General features: G+C 45.2%; 1 protein-coding gene across 9 annotated transcripts in view; it reads left to right on the top strand.

Moving 5' to 3' along the window:
* LOC135904431 (uncharacterized) overlaps positions 1-21414 on the top strand; it is a 106124-nt gene that overhangs the window by 67182 nt on the left and 17528 nt on the right. For 7 of the 9 annotated variants that reach the window (XM_065435268.2, XM_065435245.2, XM_065435259.1 and 4 more), the window contains 3 exons: positions 9781-9966; positions 15993-16106; positions 20623-20763. The exons of 1 other annotated variant lie outside the window; for it this stretch is intronic. In XM_065435268.2, the coding sequence (XP_065291340.1) occupies positions 9781-9966; positions 15993-16106; positions 20623-20763 (441 nt within the window). The remainder of the gene's footprint in view (positions 1-9780; positions 9967-15992; positions 16107-20622; positions 20764-21414) is intronic. One more of the 9 variants, XM_065435250.1, reaches the window with a different exon arrangement.

The raw sequence follows: 21414 nt of genomic DNA, 5'->3' as shown, positions 1-21414 counted from the left end.
TAACTTCTTCCACCTCCATTGTGCTGTTATGACAAATGAATTTGTGGAACAGATAAGAACGAGAAAGGATGCGAAGATGATTTTCTGTCCTGTTGATAATGTGAACTCAATATGTTCACAATGCCAGTTAATCAAACTTGTTTGGTTGGCTTGCTTTGTTTTCAGTGTCTTTTGCAGCTACAGTCGAACCTACGTATAGCGATCGAAAATATAACTATTTGTTATAACGACCACAATCCAGTGCATTTACGACCCTCCCTGTGGAAACTGTTTCCAGATATAACATTTTCTAAATTGCTATACTGCTACATCGAACGCTTTTCATCGCAACTCTGAGGCCTTACATCGAAACTCTAAGGCCTATCTTTCGAGGAACCCGTATGGTTTTACTTTGTAGCAATTGCTACAAATGGGTGGATGTCCGATTTTCCCTTTATTGTCAAACTCTTGCCTTTGCTTCGTGTTGTCGACAAATTCGACTTCGCCCTGCCATCTGCTAGCCGCCTGGTTAGCTCAGACGGTAGAGCGGCTGCCCCAGAAAGGCGGTGGTCCCAGGTTCAAGTCCCGGACCAGGACGAATTTTTCTTCAACTCTGAGGCCTTTCTTTCGAGGAACCCGTATGGGTTTACTTGGTCGCAATTGCTACGAATGGGTAGATGTCTGATTTTCCCTTTATTGATTACTTCTCTCCACCTTGCGGGTTTCCGCAGAACTTCTACGTCAAACTCGATCACGGTAAAAAACAAAAGCACATGTGAAGTGCTAAAGCACTGTAGTGCAACCAACTGGGCACACGGCAGCAAACGACAGCGCATGTACCCTCCAGTTCAACAGTGACGATGGTGCAGCCTGGGACATGAGCGAGTGACTGCCTTGCGTGCGGATTTTGGAAGCCGCAAAGAACGTCGCGCATGGTCACGTGTTATCAAGGCATGGAGGCATGCCATGCGCAGGATAAACAGCATGGCGCAGGGCGTGTGCCGGTGCGATATTGGATGCCATGACAGCGCCTTGCATTATGTTTGTTTAAACAATTTGGAACAACCATCCGTCTTTCCGCCATGGGAACAACGGCTGCTCAAGCATTCCTGTTGGCTCGGCCCGAGTTGGTGAGAACAGTGCCGCCACCCGATGTTTTGCAAAGGGTCGGTGGTGCTTCGTTTATGCGTTGCTGATAACGATTGGCGGCAACATGTTACCTTTGAAACATCTCATTTTTTTGCCCAAAGTAACATGTATTGTAATGTTACGGCCGTTGTGTGGCTGATGCAGCGCCGTAATGCCGATAACCTTAGTAGAATGGCAGCGTGCCACAATAATTTCTGAAGTTTACGCTTCCGACTAACTATTCATTCTTGTGTGCAGAATAAGTCGTCCCGCTCGTAAGATATATCGTGACCTCACAAATAAAAAATGGTGGCTGCACTCGGTTTCAAAATGACAAGTGATCGGAACTTGGCGCTGTTTTGAAAGAATTGTATGATGATGAATTCCCTTCTTTAAATGGCTGGTTCTAACTGATGTTTGCAGCTGAGTGCAGGAACACACCAGGAATAAAAATGAGAATGAAAATTTGGTTTTCGGACCTAAGTGCTGCCCAATTATAACTGCTGATGCCAGCTTTAGTGCAGTAATATTTTAGCATATTTAAGGGCGAGTCCATATATAACGAACTACTGATACAGTGACCATTTATCGCGGAACTATTGAGTTCGTTATACAGTGAAACCACGTTTAACCATAGTTGGCCGGAGCTAAAAAAAGTATGTATTGAACTTAGGACTTCCTAACCGAAATGGCATGAGATTGCCCACTATCCTGTCAAAAATGGGACTCTGAGAGAGTGCGATGAAAGGGCAAAAACATGTAGTACTTACTCACTTTGCGCGAAGAGGTGTTATTTTCATGTGATGCTGGAGAGGCCTAGCAGCAACGACAGTGGTCTCGTACTTACTGAAGCTGCGAGCCAGCTTCTCAGCCAGCCCTCTCCTCTCAACAAACACTTGCATGGCAGATTCCTTGTTGGCGTTGCATATTCTCCATGCCCAGGCGTAGCAGCACTGAAAAAGTCGCGGGGCGCCTTTTTCATTGCAGGTTGCTGTTCTCGTCGCGACGATTGCATTCATGAAGCTGACGTAACGTGCAGCAGCTGCCACTGTCGAGCCTGAATTGCCCGTGCTGTTGCATTCCGTGTCGTCCTCATCACTGTCATTAGGCGACACTTCGGCAACAACTGAAAAAAAACGATGGCGAAACATTTAACCTCGTAGCTGACATCTCCTTGCAGTGGTGCTGCCAAGCAATTTCTTCACATTCTGAATGCCACACACCGTAGTCAACAGTATATACCTGCTGCGGGACCAGCGCTGACTTCTTCTTGCCACATTCGACACCACAAATGGTGCCCAGTTTTTCTTTTATGCGGAGCACTCGGTAGTTTTATCCGAGCTTCGGCTTGACACAAGTCCTAGCTTGCGCGACGCCATGACGATCCCTGGCACGGTGTCGAGCAGGGGCGTAGCCAGGGGGGGGGCTTATGGGGCTTCAGCCCCCCCCCCCCCCCCCGAAATTTTTTCGTGCTGTCCACGCACCGCCGACCAAAGCGACCCCCGGCGCTGGAAATCACTCTGGATTTTGTCTAGAATGTCTTTTTGACGCTCGAAAAGACATTTAACCGCGAAGATTGTGAACTCGGGCTGGATTTCGTGGCAACGCCCATACACTGGCAGTCACATAACGCCAAGCAGTCCCATCCGAGCACAATGTTTCAAGGGCGCTTTGATGGTGAGCGGGTGCGCTGCGACATCTCACTGAGGCCACGGAATCTATGGAGCGAATGGATATCAATTGCGAAACTTTATGGGTATAAATCTCACAATCTCTTGATGTGAAACGTGCATTGACATTTCCAAAGTTGTGCTTTAAATTTTCAATTGCGGAACTTTGTGGGTTTAATGTTGTTATAAACATTTGACGCCAAAGGTACATTGACTTTTCTAAAGTCTTACATCGGAACATACAACAAGACAAGCCAAATCAACACACTAGCAGACGAGTTGACAAAGCACGCAGCGAGGTCCAATGAGACGATGTGTTGGGGTGGTTCATTTGTGCCGTCATGTCACATAAAAAAATATTAACACTTTTATAACCTACGCCAGAACAACCATGTCAAGACACTAAAGCCAGCCAAAGTAACTACGCTCTTATTTATTTTTTTTCTACTTTGACTTTTATTCGCCGAGAACACATTGAGCCTCTTCAATTTTTTTTTGTTCTCGCTACCCTACCCGCGGGCTGCCAGAGCGAGCCAGAGCGCATATGTTTTTCTCGTATGGCCCCGACCACCGCGCGGTGCACTTCGGTGGGCGTTCGGTTTGCTCTGGCCGAGTGGATTTTCACCTGACAGAGTTTTGGAAGCTTTCTGGCTAGCAGACGAGAAAAAAAACAATGGTCGCTCGCCGCCATCACTGTGGGGACTCGAAGGATTGCACCGCGTTCCTTGAGCGCAACCTTTCCGGAAAGTCTTGTTTCGCCGGTGTAGGATACTAAGCAATATGCGTATGGTTCTCAGTGGGCCAATCGTCTCATGTTTTCTTCGGTATTAATTCTGTAGCCCCATTAGGTGCCCGATGTAGGCATTCGATTCTGGCCAACATACTTTCCTATGCGTTTTTTTTTCCATTTCGGTGCCTCCGCCCCACAGAAAAAAAATACATTGTTGCGGCGCAGCGAATTGTCGCATGGTGAAAGTTCGATTTTGATATTTCTTTTGCGGAACGTAATGGGTGACGGGACGCTTCAGTTGCCGGATACGTTTATTATATTATTGCGAAAGCAATTATATGGACCCTCCAGGCGCATTCCTGCCATCGCCCTCATGTTTCGTATAAAGTCCAAGGCTGATAAAATCGTGACCACGCGCTGCATGCTGTATGTGTGAGTGAAAGCGTAGGGGTGGAGGTGGAATGGCTGAGCCGACGATGGTGGCTCAGTCTTGTGTGCGCAAAGGAGAAAAGTGGGGAGCAAGCGCGCCGCCTTCCATCGCGCGCAATACATCGGGGGGAGTGGATGGAATGGGGGCGGAATCTAGGATTCTGTGAATCTATGAATGTGCAACATGTTTATTTGCCTTGTTTGACGCATTACATACAGTTACTTTTTCTTACATACATAGACTCATTGGAGACTTATACGTATACTTAAATATCTTGTTGCGATGTTTTGTGTATACATGCAGTGAACTATGTTTCCGGTGACATTTTTTTGTCCTTTATCAAGCCGTATTTTCACATTTGTATATCCCATTGTATCTTTGGATTTCTAATGTACGAGGGCGAGTCAAATGAAAGTGCGCCCACCCTAACCTCGCAATAATGGTTCGGTTCATTATCTGCGAGGCATGCGCGTAGGAGAACGGCATGTCTCATTTACAAAAGTGACACGCAGGTGTGAAGATAAATGTTCTTTAATGCTCTCATACACTGGGTTGAATATGGTTGCGTCACATAATGGACACTTCAAAAGTTAAACAGCTCGGTGTCGCGAAGTTTTTGACAGCTAAAGGTGTTTCCGAAACAGAAATTAATCGCCGTATGGCTGCCGTTTACGTTGAACACGGCATTTCATTGACCACTGTGAAGCGTTGGAGCAAACGGTTGAAAGGACGTTGTAAAGACATTCCAAGACCGGGCCAAAACCATCGTGCAATCACCCCCCACACAATTTCAAAGGTTCATGAGCCGATGAAACAAGAACGGAGGATAAGCATCGATGAACTGGCAGACCGTCTGAACATCAGTCACGGTTCGGTTCACGCCTTAATTCATGAGCTTCTCGGTTATCGGCTCTTTGGTGCGCAATGGATCCCCAAGATTTTGATCCATAGCGAGAAGACGGAGAAGTTTCGCGCTGCCTTGACTCATCTGATCGGATATCACAATGAGGATGACGACTTCATGTTTTAATTGTGATCGGGGACGAACCTTGGTGCCACTACTACGAGCCTGAAATACGACAGCAAAGCTTACAGTGGAAACATTCGAATTTACCGCGCCCAAAGAACGCAAAGGCCATCATTTCCGCTGGAAAGGTGTTGTTGACTTTTCTTTCGGTCGTCAGGGTCTATTACTGATAGAATTTGCTAAATCTTGAGAGGCTATCAATTGTTTCCGATATTGTGAAACGCCAGAACGGCAGTGTGTCGCAATCAAGAACGAACAACGTGGAAAATTGACGAATGGGGTCATCTTGTTCCACGACAATGCCTGTCCCCACGTCGCTTATGTGGTTAATACAAAACTGGCAAAGTTCAAGTGGAAAACGCTGCAGCATCCGCAATACAGCTCAGACCTGTCACCTTGCGACTTCTACATTTTGGGGCAACTGAAAAAACAGATCAAGGGAACCAGATACAGATTTTTGAAGCAGCAACCCAAGGAGTTTTATAAGACGGGAATGACGCGACTCGTTAGTCAATGGGACAAATGTCTAAATTCTCATGAAGACTACTTTTAAAAGAAGTACCCCGTTGTTGGCTCACATTCATTTGACTTGCCCTCGTATATCTTGCAGAATTCCTGCTTTTTATACGTGCCCTCTTTTGCGACTGATTTCGGTGCAATTACTCACGATACACGACCGGTGGCATCTGCTTCTGCGTAATACATTAAAACAAATTACAGCGTCATTGAGATTTTTCACTGGCCATCGCATATGTACAAGAATGTAAGCATGGTTCTTGAATGACAAAGTTTCATCAACATATTTGTCCTCAACTTGTCCAGTTCATTGCCTTTTAATTTTTCATATCAGTGGCATGCACTGCTTTCCTGGTTTCGGACTGATATAGTTCTAAAGTTCGTGTGATATTTTCTTTACTTAAATAGACAAAAATATGGAAGCATTGATATCAGTTATTTTGGGCAATATTTTTGGCACATACGAGTATATTCTTTTATGAAAAAATACATATTTTATTGCTTTGACTGTGCGTAGCGTTCAAGAATTCGTTTGCAGCATCTTTGGCAATGACAATGCAGTTATTATTCATGGATTTGATCCCTTGACAAATTGTTTAAGAGGAAGCTTTAGCTCGGGCCCAATCCGACGCGGCCTATTCGAATACTTGTAAAACGCAGAAACCCTTTTCTTAGATAATCCTGCGAATCGCTTTTATTGAAATTCGTTGCATTCGAGAGAGAAAGTTAAATCCTAGTTCTGTTGGAAACAAAACTTCGATTTAGGGCCTGAATGTTGTTTAAAATATTTTGAAAAATTCGAAAGCTTGAAAATATAGGAGCACGACGTTTACAAACTAATAGCTATGCATGAATCATAGACATTGCGGTTCTGTAAACGGCATCTATTATAACAGTCAAAGCGGACAAGTTTGCTATATCAATTTGTATCTTACGTGAATTGGTTACGTTGTGTACAAGGGTTCTGCACAAGCCGTATTTCCACAATACTAATTTTTTTTTGAGATTCATGTGTAACATATCCATTTTGTCCGCTGTAGATGTACTATTAGATGCAATTCACAGAATTGTGATATCATTTTTCATTGTTGAGTCACGGAGTTTTAAACTTGATAGTTTCGTTTTCAGAAAATTTTCGATTTGGCCAATTTTTAATAAATAATTGACCACCTAAACAAAAAATTTGAAACCAGTAGTCACTAGAATTAAACTTTTGCTTTTAAATGCAACAACAAAATTTCTGGCTACGCCACTGGCCCCATGTATATATATCTATATATATATATATATATATATACCGTATAAACGCGTGTAAGGGCCGCACCCGTGTATGGGCCGCACCCCCAACTTCCCGAAGCAAATATTTAAAAAAAAAATATCCGTGTAAGGGCCGCACCCCGAACTTTCCACGACCCACGTGTGATTAGCCTTCAAAATGCGCGCGCACGGAAGCTTCCAGATGCCGCCCACGGATGGCGCCGATGTCGCGGGTCATCATCATCATCATATTTTCTTTCTGCCGCGAGCTTCCGCAATCCATATCGTCATCGGTATCATCAGCCCTGGCCACCATGCTGGCCACCCCGGCTTTGTTTTGCGACTGTCGAAGGCACGCGAGTTGTAGCAGCGTTGTTGGCGTGGGCGCACGCTGTTGTTGCGGCTCTCGTGTGTGCTCTGCTTTATTTTTCACGAATTGCCATCGAGCGTTGCCATTCTAGCACGATGGGCAAACATATCAATAGCTACACGGCAGGCTTTAAATTGAAGGTAGTGGAGTTTGCCCTCGACCATGGCAAGCGTGCGGCGGGTAGAAAATTTGACGTGGACGAGAAGTGCGTCCGAAGGTGGTGCAACCAGAAGGATGCGTTGAAGACCACCAGCTCCAAAAGGCGTGCTTTTCGAGGCAAGCCATGCAAATATCCTGAGCTCGAAGAAGAGCTGTTCCGCTACGCAATGGAAGTGCGGAACAATGGATATGCGCTGACGACGGACATGCTGCGCGTGAAGACGCAAGCTTTGGCGCGTGCGAGAAGCATACCCCGCGAGGAGTTCAAAGGTAGCGTCGGCTGGTTGCGGAGATTTTTAAAGAGGAAGGGCCTATCCTTTCGGCGAAGGACCACGCTGGACGGAACTGAAGACGACGACTTGTGGGGTGATGAGCCAGAAGAATGCAGCACCAGCTCGGAGTCTGAGGACTCCGCGAGTGATGATGACTGATTGTAAATAGTGATGATTGATGAGGATTATTGTAAATAAACGCGCATTCACTTATTGGTCTGTTTTTACTTGAAAAAAAAATTTTTTTTTCGTATGTCGCGTGTATGGGCCGCACCCCGAAAATAGGCCCTCGAATTTGTAAAAAAAAGTGCGGCCCTTACACGCGTTTATACGGTATATATATATATATATATATATATATATATATATATATATATATATATATATATATATATATATATATGTATATATATATATATATATATATATGTATATATATATATATATATATATATATGTATGTATATATATATATATATATATATGTATATATATATATATATATATATATGTATACATATATACATATGTATATATATGTATACATATATACATATATATATATATATGTATACATATATACATATATATATATATATATATATACACACACACCACATGGGGCCAGTGGCGTAGTCCCCCCCGAACAAAATTTCTGGCTACGCCACTGGTGTCGAGATGGTGTTGATGTGGCTTCACATACAAGCGCATGGGGTGCTTGGAGGCCATTGTTCCGATCTTTTCGATCTCCGGGGCTTGTTGTTCTGCCAACCGCCTGATGGGGACGATGCACCGCTGTGATTGCACAACTAAAAGTGGAAACTCTACGTGTTAACCGATACGTACGCAGTAAGCCGGTACTGTTTATGTGGATACAAAACTCGTTATGTTCAATGGCTGCTCAGTTGGGATGTTAACAGTACTACTTTTAAAACGAAACTGCTGTTTAAGCGAGTATGGTTTAACGAACACTGGAGTACTGCTGCTCCAGCGAATGCTACATTTTTTACATTCTCTGCCATGACAAAAACTTGAAAACTGGTTTTGTGCCACTTCAGATCCTCGGTGCATCAGAGCTCGGACGTGACTGCCGCCCTGTGTGTTGCTTAGCTTAGAACCCCCACCACAAATCCCGCCACCGGGGAGCACGCTACTGGCGAGTGCAGCGCTGCACAGCAGTTATTTCTTTAGGGACAAACCCTGTACATGTACTCAAACTCGCCGACTCACTTTTCCTTGTGCCTGCGTAAACTGGCACTCACTTCTGTTCATACTAGCCTCCACTCGGATTCGCAGCACTTGTACTGCTCATACTTACGTCCACTCACACGTTTCATTTCATCGCTTAATAATGCCCTATCTCATGCCGGTGAATGAACGCGGAGCAAATATGAGTCAGTGTGCCCGAAAGTGAGCGTGCTAATCTACGGTCCATAAGCTTGGACTCTTGGTCCTGTTGTCACTTGTTAACACTACAGAAAACCAACACAAAAGAAATGTCCAGGACCCCCGTAGTGGCTCATTAGCTATTGTGTTGTGCTGCTGAGTATGTGGTTGTAGATCCAGCTCTCATCTAATGTTGTCACACTCTGATAGAGACGGCATGCAAAAACGCTTGTGTACCGGGCTTTGGGTGCACGAAAAAGCCTCAGGTGGTTAAATCAATCCAGAGCTTGGGACTTCAATACCCATAGCTTAATTTTTAAAGCACTTGGCATAAAAGCTGTCAATGAGCTTACGAAAAGAAGAAAAAAAAAGTTAGTTATGGTTGTTGAAAAGGCAGCGCAGTTATCTGCGTGCAACTGTTTTTATAACCCTGTGAATGAACAGGAGACGGGAAAACAGTTGCTTGCACAAGGAACGAAGTAGATGAGACAAACACTAGACTATGTCGAAATCGTAAGCCATAATGCAGTTTGGAATGTGCTTAAGCAGCTTAAGTACATTCTGTATTTTCAAACTTCAGAAGTGCCTAAGAAGGCTATGTGGGCCTGCAGTAACTTCTTGTGGTGATTTAGCAGATAACAGAACCCCCCCAACTCCTGTTCTTAGTTCCCTGGTATTGCTTACCCACTGAACAAGTGGAATTATAGTGAGAGGTTTAGCTGGGAGCAGAGTGCCTGTCCTCTGGCTTTTTTTCACTGTCCCATGTAACATTGCTCTATGCTACCAGCATGCTTGACGTTTTCATTTGTTTTTCCCTACCATGATGCATTGTGCCATAGCATGTGTTTCTGGCCAGCAGTGCTGCTGGTAGTGCTGGAACAGTGGAAGAGCTGCCCACAAATCAAGTGGCAGTTAATGGAGCGAGTACCAGGCCTGGTCTGGAGAGAGCATGTCGCCCCAAGATGTTCCAGAGAGATGAATCCTCCGCATCGGATGACTCTGAAGATGATGAATGTGATACTGCTGATCCAGCTGAAAAAATGTGAGTAGTTGCTGCAGTATGGACAAGCGCCTCTGTACTGCATTCCTTGTGCGACCGTGCTTGTATGGTGCGTGCTGCAGCCACCAGGAAGCATTTACCTTTTCATCAAGTATAACTGAAAAAAGAAAGTATGAACTTAATGTGGAGGTGGATGGGTTTCGATGCCATGGTTGGTGGTTGTGCAGTGTTACTGCAAAGGTTACTTTTCTGCCTTATTGGGGTAGCTGAAGAGGTTACTTAAAGGGACACTAAAGAGAGGCTAGATCTAGGCTAGGCTAGATAAGCCAGCAAAGGCGCAAGAACCTAAGAAAGGGTGGCAACACACTTTGGAAGTTCCTTCACCAGCTCGCCATGACCTAGTTTACCGAATTCAGAGCCTAAACTAAAAAATTTGATATCTGTGGCATCACACTGATGCATGGGCATTGAAGTTTGTGTGAAATTCAAAATGTTTACCATTTACCGTAATTTTCTCTTGTAGTAATCAACCTATTACTGCAATATTTGTGAAAAGTTTGAAAGGATAGGTAATCAGCACAAAGATTCCAAGCTGATTCAGTGTTTCTTTTAGTGTCCCTTTAAGCTTTCTTTGTGGTGCCTGGCGAGTGGTTGGACTCGGGAGAGGAGAGTGCAGGAGGTGAGTAGGTGGGGAGGGACGGCACCAGGAGGAGGAATGCATATAAGGAAAGGTAATAAGTTGTGGCATTTGGTTGGCACAGGCAATTTTATCAAGCTACGGCATTAGAGTAGGAGTGGAACTCTTGGCCCACTTTCATAAGCGAAACCAGAATACGAGTAGTAGTGATGTGCCCATTTCTCTCCTCCAAAGAGATGCACACCTTCAAGCGCGAAACCCCCCCCCCCCCCCCCTCAAAAAAAAAACTCAAACATATTGTTGCATTGTAGTGACGGTAAAGAGTGAATGGTAAAACTGTGAGTTACAAATTTAACTATTTATTGGGCAAACTTGTGCCCAGCAAGACAAGTAACACTTAATCACAGCTATAGCAGCAAGAAAAGTCTGCGATCGTTGAAAATTTGATCTGCAAATCAAGCATGACGGCCTTTATACACGAGTGTACAAGGCTTCCAGTGTAATCGGTGGTGCCCGCGTGCCTTTCAGAAAGTACTACAGAATCTGTTGTGCATAAAATCTGATTACACAAGGTTCAGTGGGAATGTATACACCAGATAGAATCAAGGACAACATTCAGCAAGTTCCAATCATGCAGGCACATCTTGTGCTGAGTGATAACTTTAAGTTGTTAGCAGGCGAAATACAGTCCCCAAGAAAAGGAGAAATAAGTACACTAGTCAAAGCTCCCCACTGCAAACACGAGAGCAAAAGAACTAAAGCACACGTAATAAAAAACAACAAAGTAACAAAAAACAAAGTCCCAAAGTTCATCAACGAGCATAGAAAGGCTTAAAGAGTACCATATGGACAACTTGGGTCGTGTGTGGTGACGCTGTGATTACGAAATGCCGTCTGGAACGACCTCGTAGTCCAGTGCACCAATATGTCAGATGATCTTGTAGGGTCCGACATAGTGTTGCAAAAGTTTCTAAGACCTCGTCGGCATATCGGGGTCCAAACTCACACTCTCGCCTAGCTGGTATTCCACGCGGTGTCGTCGAAGGTTGTAGTGCCGGCTGTCTGTCCTTTGCTGGCTTTTGATGCGTAGCTGGGCATGTTGTTGTGCTTCTTCGGCACACTGCAGATAGGTGGCAATCTTGAGGTTCTCTTCGTCGGTAATGTGTGGCAGCATGCTATCGAGAGTCGTCTGGTTCCTTGCGTAAACCAGCTTGAACGGTTCTACTCCTTGAACGGTTCTGCCAGTTCTACTCTGGCGGCGGCTGCTGCGTACGGCGTGGTGTGCTTGCGCCCGTATCTTGAATACGATCTGTACAAAGTTTGCTGAGTACTTAGTTCGCGACACTTTGTGCTGCGTTTCGCTTCAACGCGAACTAAGGCTAATATTGTCCGCTGCTGCTGCTGCCACTGCCGTGCTTCTTCACTCCAGCTTTTTGACAGTTTCCACGGTCATCAAGTCAGATGTGTTCATGTTTACCTGCGCGCGTGTGACTGTGCTTGTTAATTGGGTTAGTAAGTGAATGTTTACAAGTTTATACAGCTGTAAGTGTACTATCCTTACCTTGTAAAGGTGTGGACCAATTTGCTGTTGCAATTGACGCTTCACTTTGTGAGTGAAACTGCAACTTTTTGTTCTTGCGTTGTTGTTGTGGGGTGCATATCCAGTGATGGTCTCGCGTGTGAGCCCGCGAGCTTTTGTGCTTGTTTCGTTTCACTCTGTGTGCGATCTTGCGAGCTGTGCATCAGAGCACCTATATTGTTGTCTGGTTGCTAGTGAAATGGATCCCTCAGTGCACGCACGTTCAGAGTCTGGCTCAGCTTGTACGAGCCTTACCACGATGCATGATGTCATTGTATTGCTGGAACCGTTGTCAGGCACAATGCTCCTACTAGCGGTATGATAAGTCAGTGCTACATGAATACTGAGGTAGATGCAAGCAGGTCAAAGAGCAAGCGATAGAAAATGAACTTTCGTTCTCTGCGCGACGTGGGAACAAGCAGACGAAACAGAAGTAAATCTCTCTTGCTATGGTACGAAGTAAAACTAAGACGTGCATACATTTGGTTTGCATGTTTTGTTAATGCTCAAGCATTCTTTGCGAGTACCCAGCAAAATCTGCCCGTAATGCAAAAAGTGTTGCACTCTATATCTGCAACATGAATGTATAATTGGCGCAGACATTTAATTGTTATAGTAGTGTAAATGTATATGATTGGTAGCTTTAAAAATCGATGAAAAGAAAATGGAAAATGAAAAAAAAAGAAAAAAAAAGCCGTTGTCGTCACACTTTCTTGAAAGCTTACTTTCCCCATTACCGGTGTGCATGCAAAGAAGCCTACTTTGGGATATCGGAGTATAAAAAAATTCAGAATAACTGATTAGTAGATGAATAGATCATTGATAGCAATAGGTAGAGCCATGCATAAGCTAGCTAAATAAGTAAGAAAAAGCTAAGTAGCAGCCGAGCCAAAAAATTTTGCTATTAGTAGACAATTCTCAGAATTTATGTTGCGCTTTCTCTCTAAATTTTAATTCGTGCATTGAAGCAACAGATAAGACAAATAACTTATGTTGTGTGGAATAAATATTGAAGCCACGTGTCACTGAGTGACGCATGACGTCATTGCACTGCCTTTACGTAGGCGCGCCCGTGCGACTTACGTCGACTCTCTGGCTGGGAGTGCGGTGCCCACCAAGAGAAGGGCGCAAAGGGTATTAGGTTTGATAGTTCAGGTCTTTCTGGGGCGCATAGCGGTGTAATACTTTGCAGATGCGATCGTTAGCACGCATTGTATGCACTGCATTTAACTCAAGATGGCCAGACCTGGTGAGGAGCCCTTTCAAGGCAGTACAATTATTATGGTCATACTATTAAAAACATGTAAATAGGAGACCGCTTGGCATAGCAGCGTAATCGTGCCACTTTCCCATTCGATAAGCTTAATGCCTCTAAAATCTGCAAGCATATACGTTGTCGCATCGCTGAATAAAATGCTGCAGTTAAACCTCGATATAACAGTCAGCAAAATCGGCCATTTGCTTCATTATATAGAAATTTTGTTACATTGAAATTCGATCCTTTATGCAATTGAGTTTAAAGTACCGTCGACAATGGATTTTTCTCACACTGAAAGGGCCACAATGTTTTCCAGAATTCTCGGGAAATCGTGAAAAGCAACTTGAATAGGAAAAAAAAAAAGTATGTGAAAAAAAGCTTCAACTTCACATCAGGAGCACTAAGTGAAGCCAGCCACGTGTTCGCATCGACTCCGCCTCTGTGGCTAGTAGTGCCACCCGCTATGGGACGACGCTATCATGAAAAGCGCCGGTAGAGGCCGGAGGGGGGGGGGGGGGGGTGTGGTTGCGACTGCACTTCGTCTGCTTCTTGCTTCAACATGTCTCCGAAACTCGAGATTACTTAACCTCCAGCAGTAAATGTGTGGGAAGACAGCGCATGAAGCCTAGCCATCTCAGCTCTATGTACGTGCGGGAGATTCCGTCTAAAACAGGCTTGCATGCGCTCAGCCACACTGACGACCATGTGCAACCACGGCCACTCCAAAAAAAGGAGACGCACCAATTCTCACCTTGCCCTTTTCCCCCTTGCTCCCGCAGGGAGATGGGACTCATCTAGCCACTCTCCTTCTCTGTTCACTCTCGCATGCTTTCACTGACACATACACGAACTGTCAGTGACTGACAGTTTGTGGGGCTAGATATGATCCTATCGCACTTATTTTATACAGAACATGAGGCTGCTCCACTTCGGCGGCCGCTCTTGGTTGTGCAGTCCGAATAAAGAGTTACATTCGTAAGCAGCAACTTATGTTTCGGCCATTTGACCTTCTGCATCCAGGAAAGTTTTAATTTATTGTCTCTGTGTTCCCTTGTGGCGCCAGTGAAATTTCATTATATTGAAGTCTCGCAGAAACACTTCCTTATAACAAATAAAAAGTTAAATACAATCAATGACCTATTTCTTGGACGCCTTCGCGGCACCGCACTACCGTACCCATCCGTGGAACCGTACTCCATACACTCATTGTATAAGAACATGTGAAACTTCGTAGGAAAGAACCTTTTCTGGATTTTCTGCCAAAGCCACCACTGCCAACATTTTTATTATCTTGCGCCTCGAACAGGCGCTCACACGCAGATATGTTGGCAGCCACAGCCACTAAGCGGCAACGCTCTGTCTGCCTTCTTCGACGTTCGCTACCACGCTTTTTGCTGTTCGATGCCCTGTTTTTCATTGAAAGAATTCGCTGCTTTCAGCAATGGCGCCGACTCCGCCTTTATCATCCTCGCCAGTGGCTTCGACGCTCGGAAAGCACGGCGTGTTCCATAATGCCGGTTTACAAAAGTAAGCTTCGCCTCAATACCGCAATGTTAAATGGTGAAACACACGGGAAGTATTGCGGTGAAGCATACCAACACCGCATACCAAGAGTGGGCAGAGACAGTCATTGCGGAACACAGTATCATATTTATTCCTCAATCATTCATGCCTACATCTGCCATCTCCAGTCGCAGTACGAGCACCAGTATACTTAAGTATACTGGCAGGCCTGAGAGCTATTTCGGTCGTGCCTGTGAAGATTTAAACCCTTGGAGGTAGTAAGAAGCGTGCATTCACATTGTCGTTTGTTTTCGTGGTCCTTCGGGAATCTGAAAAATTGGTCGTTGACCGTTATTCATTATGTCAAAAATTTTGCTATGTTGAAGCTCGGTATATCGAGGTTTAACTGTATGTGTGAAATTTAACTCGATGAACCTTCATCTGTGGTGGTCATTGCATCCTGTTCCTACATCTTTCACCAACCTGTTGGACACTTAATATTTATCTGGTATGTTAAAAACGAAGCTATTAACAGAAATAGTGACCACACCTGCACATAATTACGTAATGCACGTTTCATGTTTTTTCTCAAATTTGCTTACATTTATGCCGTAATGTGTAAAAGCAGATCAAATATGCAAGAAGACAATTGTGAACTGTTTAAGGACTATATTGAATTTAGCGTTTCACTATGAGGCGTACAGAACATTATACCACCACGAACACATTTTCAATTGTTTGATCGTTAGATGCATGCAAATGAAGTTGTTTCAATCACAGGGTTCCGGTTCCACGTGTGAGGTGTTCTAGTAAATTTGTCAAATAAATATCGGGGAAAGTGGTTTGTTCATCCTAGTAGAAGCTTGCGCTCCCTCCGAAAGAAAATCTGGCTACTTGACCGATGTATTGTGTGTATGACCTAAAGGTGCCAGAGTTCTTGCGTTGGAAAATTCTGAGGGATTGTAGATGCCATATAATGCTAAGTCTTACCGAGCATGCAACATCAAAACATCTGTGCAAATTTCTTTCATATGTTGATGCATCCCATTTATAATTTTAGTAATTTTTCAATTGTTTCCTATGCTCTTCAGGTCTGACTCGGATACCGATGAGTTTATGACTGATTTCCCACCAGTGAGGCCAACATTGCGACCAAAACTTCTGCAAACTTCAAGGTCGCAACTCAATCAAGCTGTGAAGCGAGAGTGAGTAATTCATAATTTAATTTTCGGAACAGGGTAGATTATATTCGTGGCTATGATGGTAACACTTGGATGCGGTAGAATGTGTTGCGTCGTTAGTTTTGGTTAATACCCGATAACCATCTAGAAACCCTGTAAACCAATGTGGTGCTGTTGTCCCTATGTATATAATTGGGGGAAAATAAAGGGGATCACTCGTTGGGTTATGGTTGGTTGGATCTCTTCTTCGCCATCCCATAGGCCGCAATACAACATTCGCGATGAGGGTTCTAAATCATTCAACTTTTTTTTTTCTGAAGCTGTAATCTCCCCTGCAGCCACACCAGCCACGTCACGACTATTTCTGTCCTCGCTCCACCGCCACCATTCCTGCCTGCACAGGGCCGCCCACTGGTTTCGTGGCCGCAATGGTTTCGCATGTTTGACACCTTTCCTTAGGCGTCCGGAGCATCTGACTTCCCGCCCAAACAATGCAAAGCCCTCCTGTTACACAGCCTGGGAATTGAAGGTCAGCATACTTTCTTCACTCTGCCATCCCACGTATCTGACCTGCCCCGCTGGTTTCCACCGCAACAACTTCCGATAAGGCCAACAAGTCGGCCACTGCTCCATCATCATATAACCAAGCTGTCACTGCATTAACGCAGCATTTTGCCTCGGCAAGCAATGTCCATCGTAGAACGCCATCGCTTCCACCGCCCTACCCAGAAACCAGGTGAAGACATCCAGGAGTATGTCGATGCTTTACGAGAGCTTCCTGCTTAGTGTTCTTTCATCGCCCTTGACGACTCCCACCGCATCCAGTTCTTAGAAGGCATCGTGTCGCAACACCTGCATGAACGGTTGCTTCTAGAACGTTCGTCCTCTTCACCTCGCGCCTTGCTTCTGGCACAGCAACTGGAGCAGGCCGCTCAGTAAGTTTGTGAACTTGCACCCAGGCACGTTTAGCACGTAATTTAACGAGGCATTCGGCGTTCAGCGGATACAATGCAGCCGCACTCGTCTCCCTCTCAGTCTACTTCCTCTGAGCGCTCTCGCAACTCGAACAAGGTGTCACCGAACTGTATGTGTTGCGGTTCCCACCAGCACTTCAACTCGTCATCCTCCTGCCCAGCGCAAGGTCAGCGCTCTTTTAACTGCGGTCGCCTTGGGCACTTCTGCACAGTCTGTAACAAGCGACAGCGTCATTCCACCGTTGCAGTCCATGAAGTCGACTGCCAGGACTCGTCCGATGATGCTGAATGTTTAAGCGTTCTTGCCATGTTCGGTCCTGCTCGAGCTGGCATTTTCATAGACATTTTCGTCTCTGGCAAGTCTTTGAAGTATCTTGTCGACTCTGGATCGTCTGTTTCCATCCTGGAAAATAACCTTTTCGAGCAGTATTTTGTTCATGAGTCATTTCTTTCTACGTATATGAAGCTTCTCGATTACCCTAAGTGCTTCGTTTCTGTACGTGGTTGCTTCTTCATGGAAGTCATGTTCAAAGGATGCTAGGCCTACCTCCTGTTCTACGTTGTGCCGAACGGCACATCCATTCTTGGAATTGATGCTTGGAATTGATGCGATGAAGGCTTTGGATCTGCACATTGAAGAGGTCGTGTCTCTCATTGCTCCACTCTGCCTCACCAAAAAAGTTACAGCAGTCCTTGCTTGAAGGTGCTACTTTGGAGCAAGTCAAGGCTTGAGTCTCATCATCTTGGCCTCCCCCACAAGTCCATCCCGGGTGAACTTAATCCTTCTTCGCGGTGTGTGAAGAACTGTCTGTGGTCAACCACTTGCTTTTGCTTGGGAAACGGCTCGTAGTTCCACCTTCCCTGACCCCACAGGTCATTTCCACCGCGCACGAAGCCCACCCTGGGATAGTTCGCACCAAGGCACAACTATGAGAGCGGTTTTGGTGGCCTGGCATGGACAAGAAAGTGGAAATTGCCATCCACAACTGCATAGTCTGCCAGGCTGCAGACAAGAGTGCCAAGACTGCTGCAACTCTGCTGCAACCTGTGCCCTTGCTAGGATGTCCATGGCAGAAGGTCGCCATCGACATCGTCGGTCCCATATGAGCACCGCACGATTGCAGGTTCACTATCACCCTCGTAGACTTTTTCAAGTGGCCCAAAGTAGTTTTGCAGCAAGGTGTCGACGCACACAGTGACAGTCTTTCTGCTCTCGGTACATTCTTGAGGGCTACCCCAATTAGGTTGTGTGGGACAATGGGCCTCAGTCCCAAGAATTCAACCAGTTCCTGAAGGGTCGTGCCATTTGCTTCTCGCACTCTTTGGTGTACTACTCCCAGGCAAATGGACTCGTAGAACGATTCAACCATGTTTTCAAGAACTTTGTGCTGACAGCTTTGCTGGAATATCGAGCACTCTGCCCAGTGGTCATCAAATACCTTGGCACCTACCGGTGCATAGCACACACGACCACGAGAGTTGCCCCGGCTCTGTTGCTGCATAGAAGGCTGCTGATAACATGCCTGGACATCATCAGGCACCCGTCTTCTTCCTTCTTCAAGCACCCAGCTACCGAGCTTCATCAGCTGTGTCATCGGGTGAAGCACAAGCAAGAGAGCAGCAATAAGCGGGCAGATTTTCGTCAAGCCCTGAAGAAGACTAACATCGCAGTTAATGACTTTATCCTGGTGAGGAAACACTGTCACCTTCGAGGGCGACTCCTTGTTTAGCAGTTCCTGCGAAGTGCTGGAGCAGTGCGGACAATCCTCTTTCCTCCTCGATGATGGCAGGACCTGGAATGCATCCAAGCTTGCCAAAGCCCCTTCGGGTCCCCGTACTCTGCATCCAGAGGAGAGCTGTAACACGCAAAAGGCTAGCATACAGAGGATCCCATCACCAGGGGACCCTGGCCCACCAGCTGCTCGTGAGGCATTTGAAACGGCGGCTGTGTCTCTGCCTGCTCCTGTGGCCACCCGTGCTGCTCTTGACCCAGACACACCCGAGCCACTAGCAGGTGCGCCTCTTTCTGCTGTTGTGGCCCACCAGTCTACTCCCGACCCGCCCCCCTGAACTGCAACCGGGTCCGACTCCTGTTCGCGTCCAACCGCCACGGACAAGACAACCTCCGAAACGTTACGGCGACTATGTATGACAACTCCATTAGTTTTTCAGTGTTCTTTTTGTATAGTCTATGTTGTTTTGAACATTTTGCAGACATAATTTTTTTTATAGGGAGAGAATGGAGTTTGCATGGGTTTTGTATGTAGAATTTGTAGTTGCTGCTGAGTCTACTTGCATTAAATGGTGTTCGTTTGTTGTTGACCAGTCACCGTTTTGTTGTTGTTAATGTGCAAAGCACGTTGCAGTGCTAGCCTACTAACAGCTAACTAAACCACTGAAAGTTTTAAGGGGGGGGGGGGAATATGTTGTGTCATTAGTTTTGGCTGATAGTCGATACCATTCTGGAAACCCTGTGAACGACTGTGGCGCTGTTGTCCGCATGTATAAAATTGGGTGTCGGAAAATAAAGGGGATCATTCTTTAGGTTACAGCTGGTTGGCTGTCTTCTTCTTCAGCCCGTAGGCCGCGATACCCCAGGTGCAGATAGCCCTTGTGCACAGGTTTCACGAACTTAAGGTGGTCAGAATCCGCTATGGGGGCTCGATGCACAGCCTACGTTAGCAGTTAGTATTAAATTTCGTTGTGCTAATTTACATAGCACTGAAATATAGTTGCTTGTTGTATCAAAAAGCCTGACATGATTTCCAAAAACAAAAGAATGCACATCGAGTGGCTGCTAAGCTTGCACTAAACGGCAGCTTGCTTGTGTAGGCAAACACTGCCTTCTAAGAAAGTTTAGGTTTGTTTCGTATTACCTGCTACAGTGGCTGAGTCACTGTGGCATTTTCCTGCCAAGCATGAAATTATGCGTTTCATACACTGCCGTGGCAACCGCACGGGATGGGAGTGGAATGCAAGAAGCATGTACTGCGCCTTCGGCATATATTGAAGGAACCCTGGCAGTCAAATTGGCAGTATGTATGTATTGGCTGGTCAGTTCCAGGCACACTTTTGCCAGATTCTGTACGACTTGGCACTGGACATCATGCATCTCTGGTCGACATTGTTCCTGGCACTCTGCCAAGCATCCTGTCTCGGCACAGTTCCAGGAGTGCTATCACTCTTGGATGCCAATCCGTCGGGTGCTGAACCATGCAAAATCTCCCAAAAATGTTGTTCACAAAAGTGATAGCTGAAATATACTGCGACTGGATACTTCTGCTATTGCATCTCTCATAAATAGCATGTGCTGTTTTCTCAATTCTCTCCAGTTTCTTTTGCTTTCTCCAGTTTTTTTTCTCTCGACTTTTGTTTGCCCTGCAAGGCACATTTGTAACACTGTACGAGTTAATTATGCACCAAGAGGCAACAGAAAATTCGTTTTTTAAATTAGAATGATGTGTTCTCCTGTTATCTGTTGCCACTTTTTAATACGATAGAGGATCAGTACTGTTGCTTTTTTTAGCTTATCTGTGCTTCTATATAAATGGACACAAACATTTCAGGTTTCGTCCAGCCCAATACCGCACAAGCAAGACAGAAGCTGCCAGCACCTTGGTCAGGAATGAAACGCCAAAAACAGGACCACGTCTGCTTTGTCGAGGCAACTACGTCACTGAAAGTGAACTATTGGCACAAGAGCTAAGGTATCAGTCTACAGAGGAAGTGATAATTGTTTTGTGGAGCATTTATGTGCCCTGATCAAGCAAGCAAGCACACTTCGCTTCGCTTAGTGCCATTTTGTTGGCTTGGTGCCACACAAAGACGGTCATTAAAAATAGAGGGTGTGGCAATTGGGTGCCCTTAGAAGCACTTGTAATGAATGAGTGAATTAGTATTTGCAAGCAGTGTCATATATTTTTTTGTATTGTGAAAAATATCTTAGTCATATCAAGATCTTATTGCTAATTTATGCTCATAAAATTACGTTGCTTGGTTTAGTACATGAAGAAATGGAAACATACAATAGGGTATTGCCTGTGGAGCAATCCTCCCAGCACCACTGCTGTCAGTACTCTTCCATTGCTGACGCAAGGCAACATCAATGCATGTTTCTGTTGCTTCAATTGCAGCTTACTTCAGTGGTGAGAAGTGCAGTTAAAAAGCACATTAGATTTTTTTAACCAGGCAAGTAGCAATGCCAAGTGTTATATTAAATGCTGCAAAATCTTTTTCTTGCAATGTCACTGGTATGGACCCATTAAGAAAATATTATGTTGCAATGATAAACCAGTTAAGGCTACACTTAATCAAATTCATTTAGCTGCACAATTGGTACGATTTTCAATAGTTTTGAT

The sequence above is a fragment of the Dermacentor albipictus genome, chromosome 1, assembly GCF_038994185.2.
Source record: "Dermacentor albipictus isolate Rhodes 1998 colony chromosome 1, USDA_Dalb.pri_finalv2, whole genome shotgun sequence".
In the NCBI taxonomy this organism is placed as follows: domain Eukaryota; kingdom Metazoa; phylum Arthropoda; class Arachnida; order Ixodida; family Ixodidae; genus Dermacentor; species Dermacentor albipictus.
This window is presented reverse-complemented; position numbering and strand designations above follow the sequence as displayed.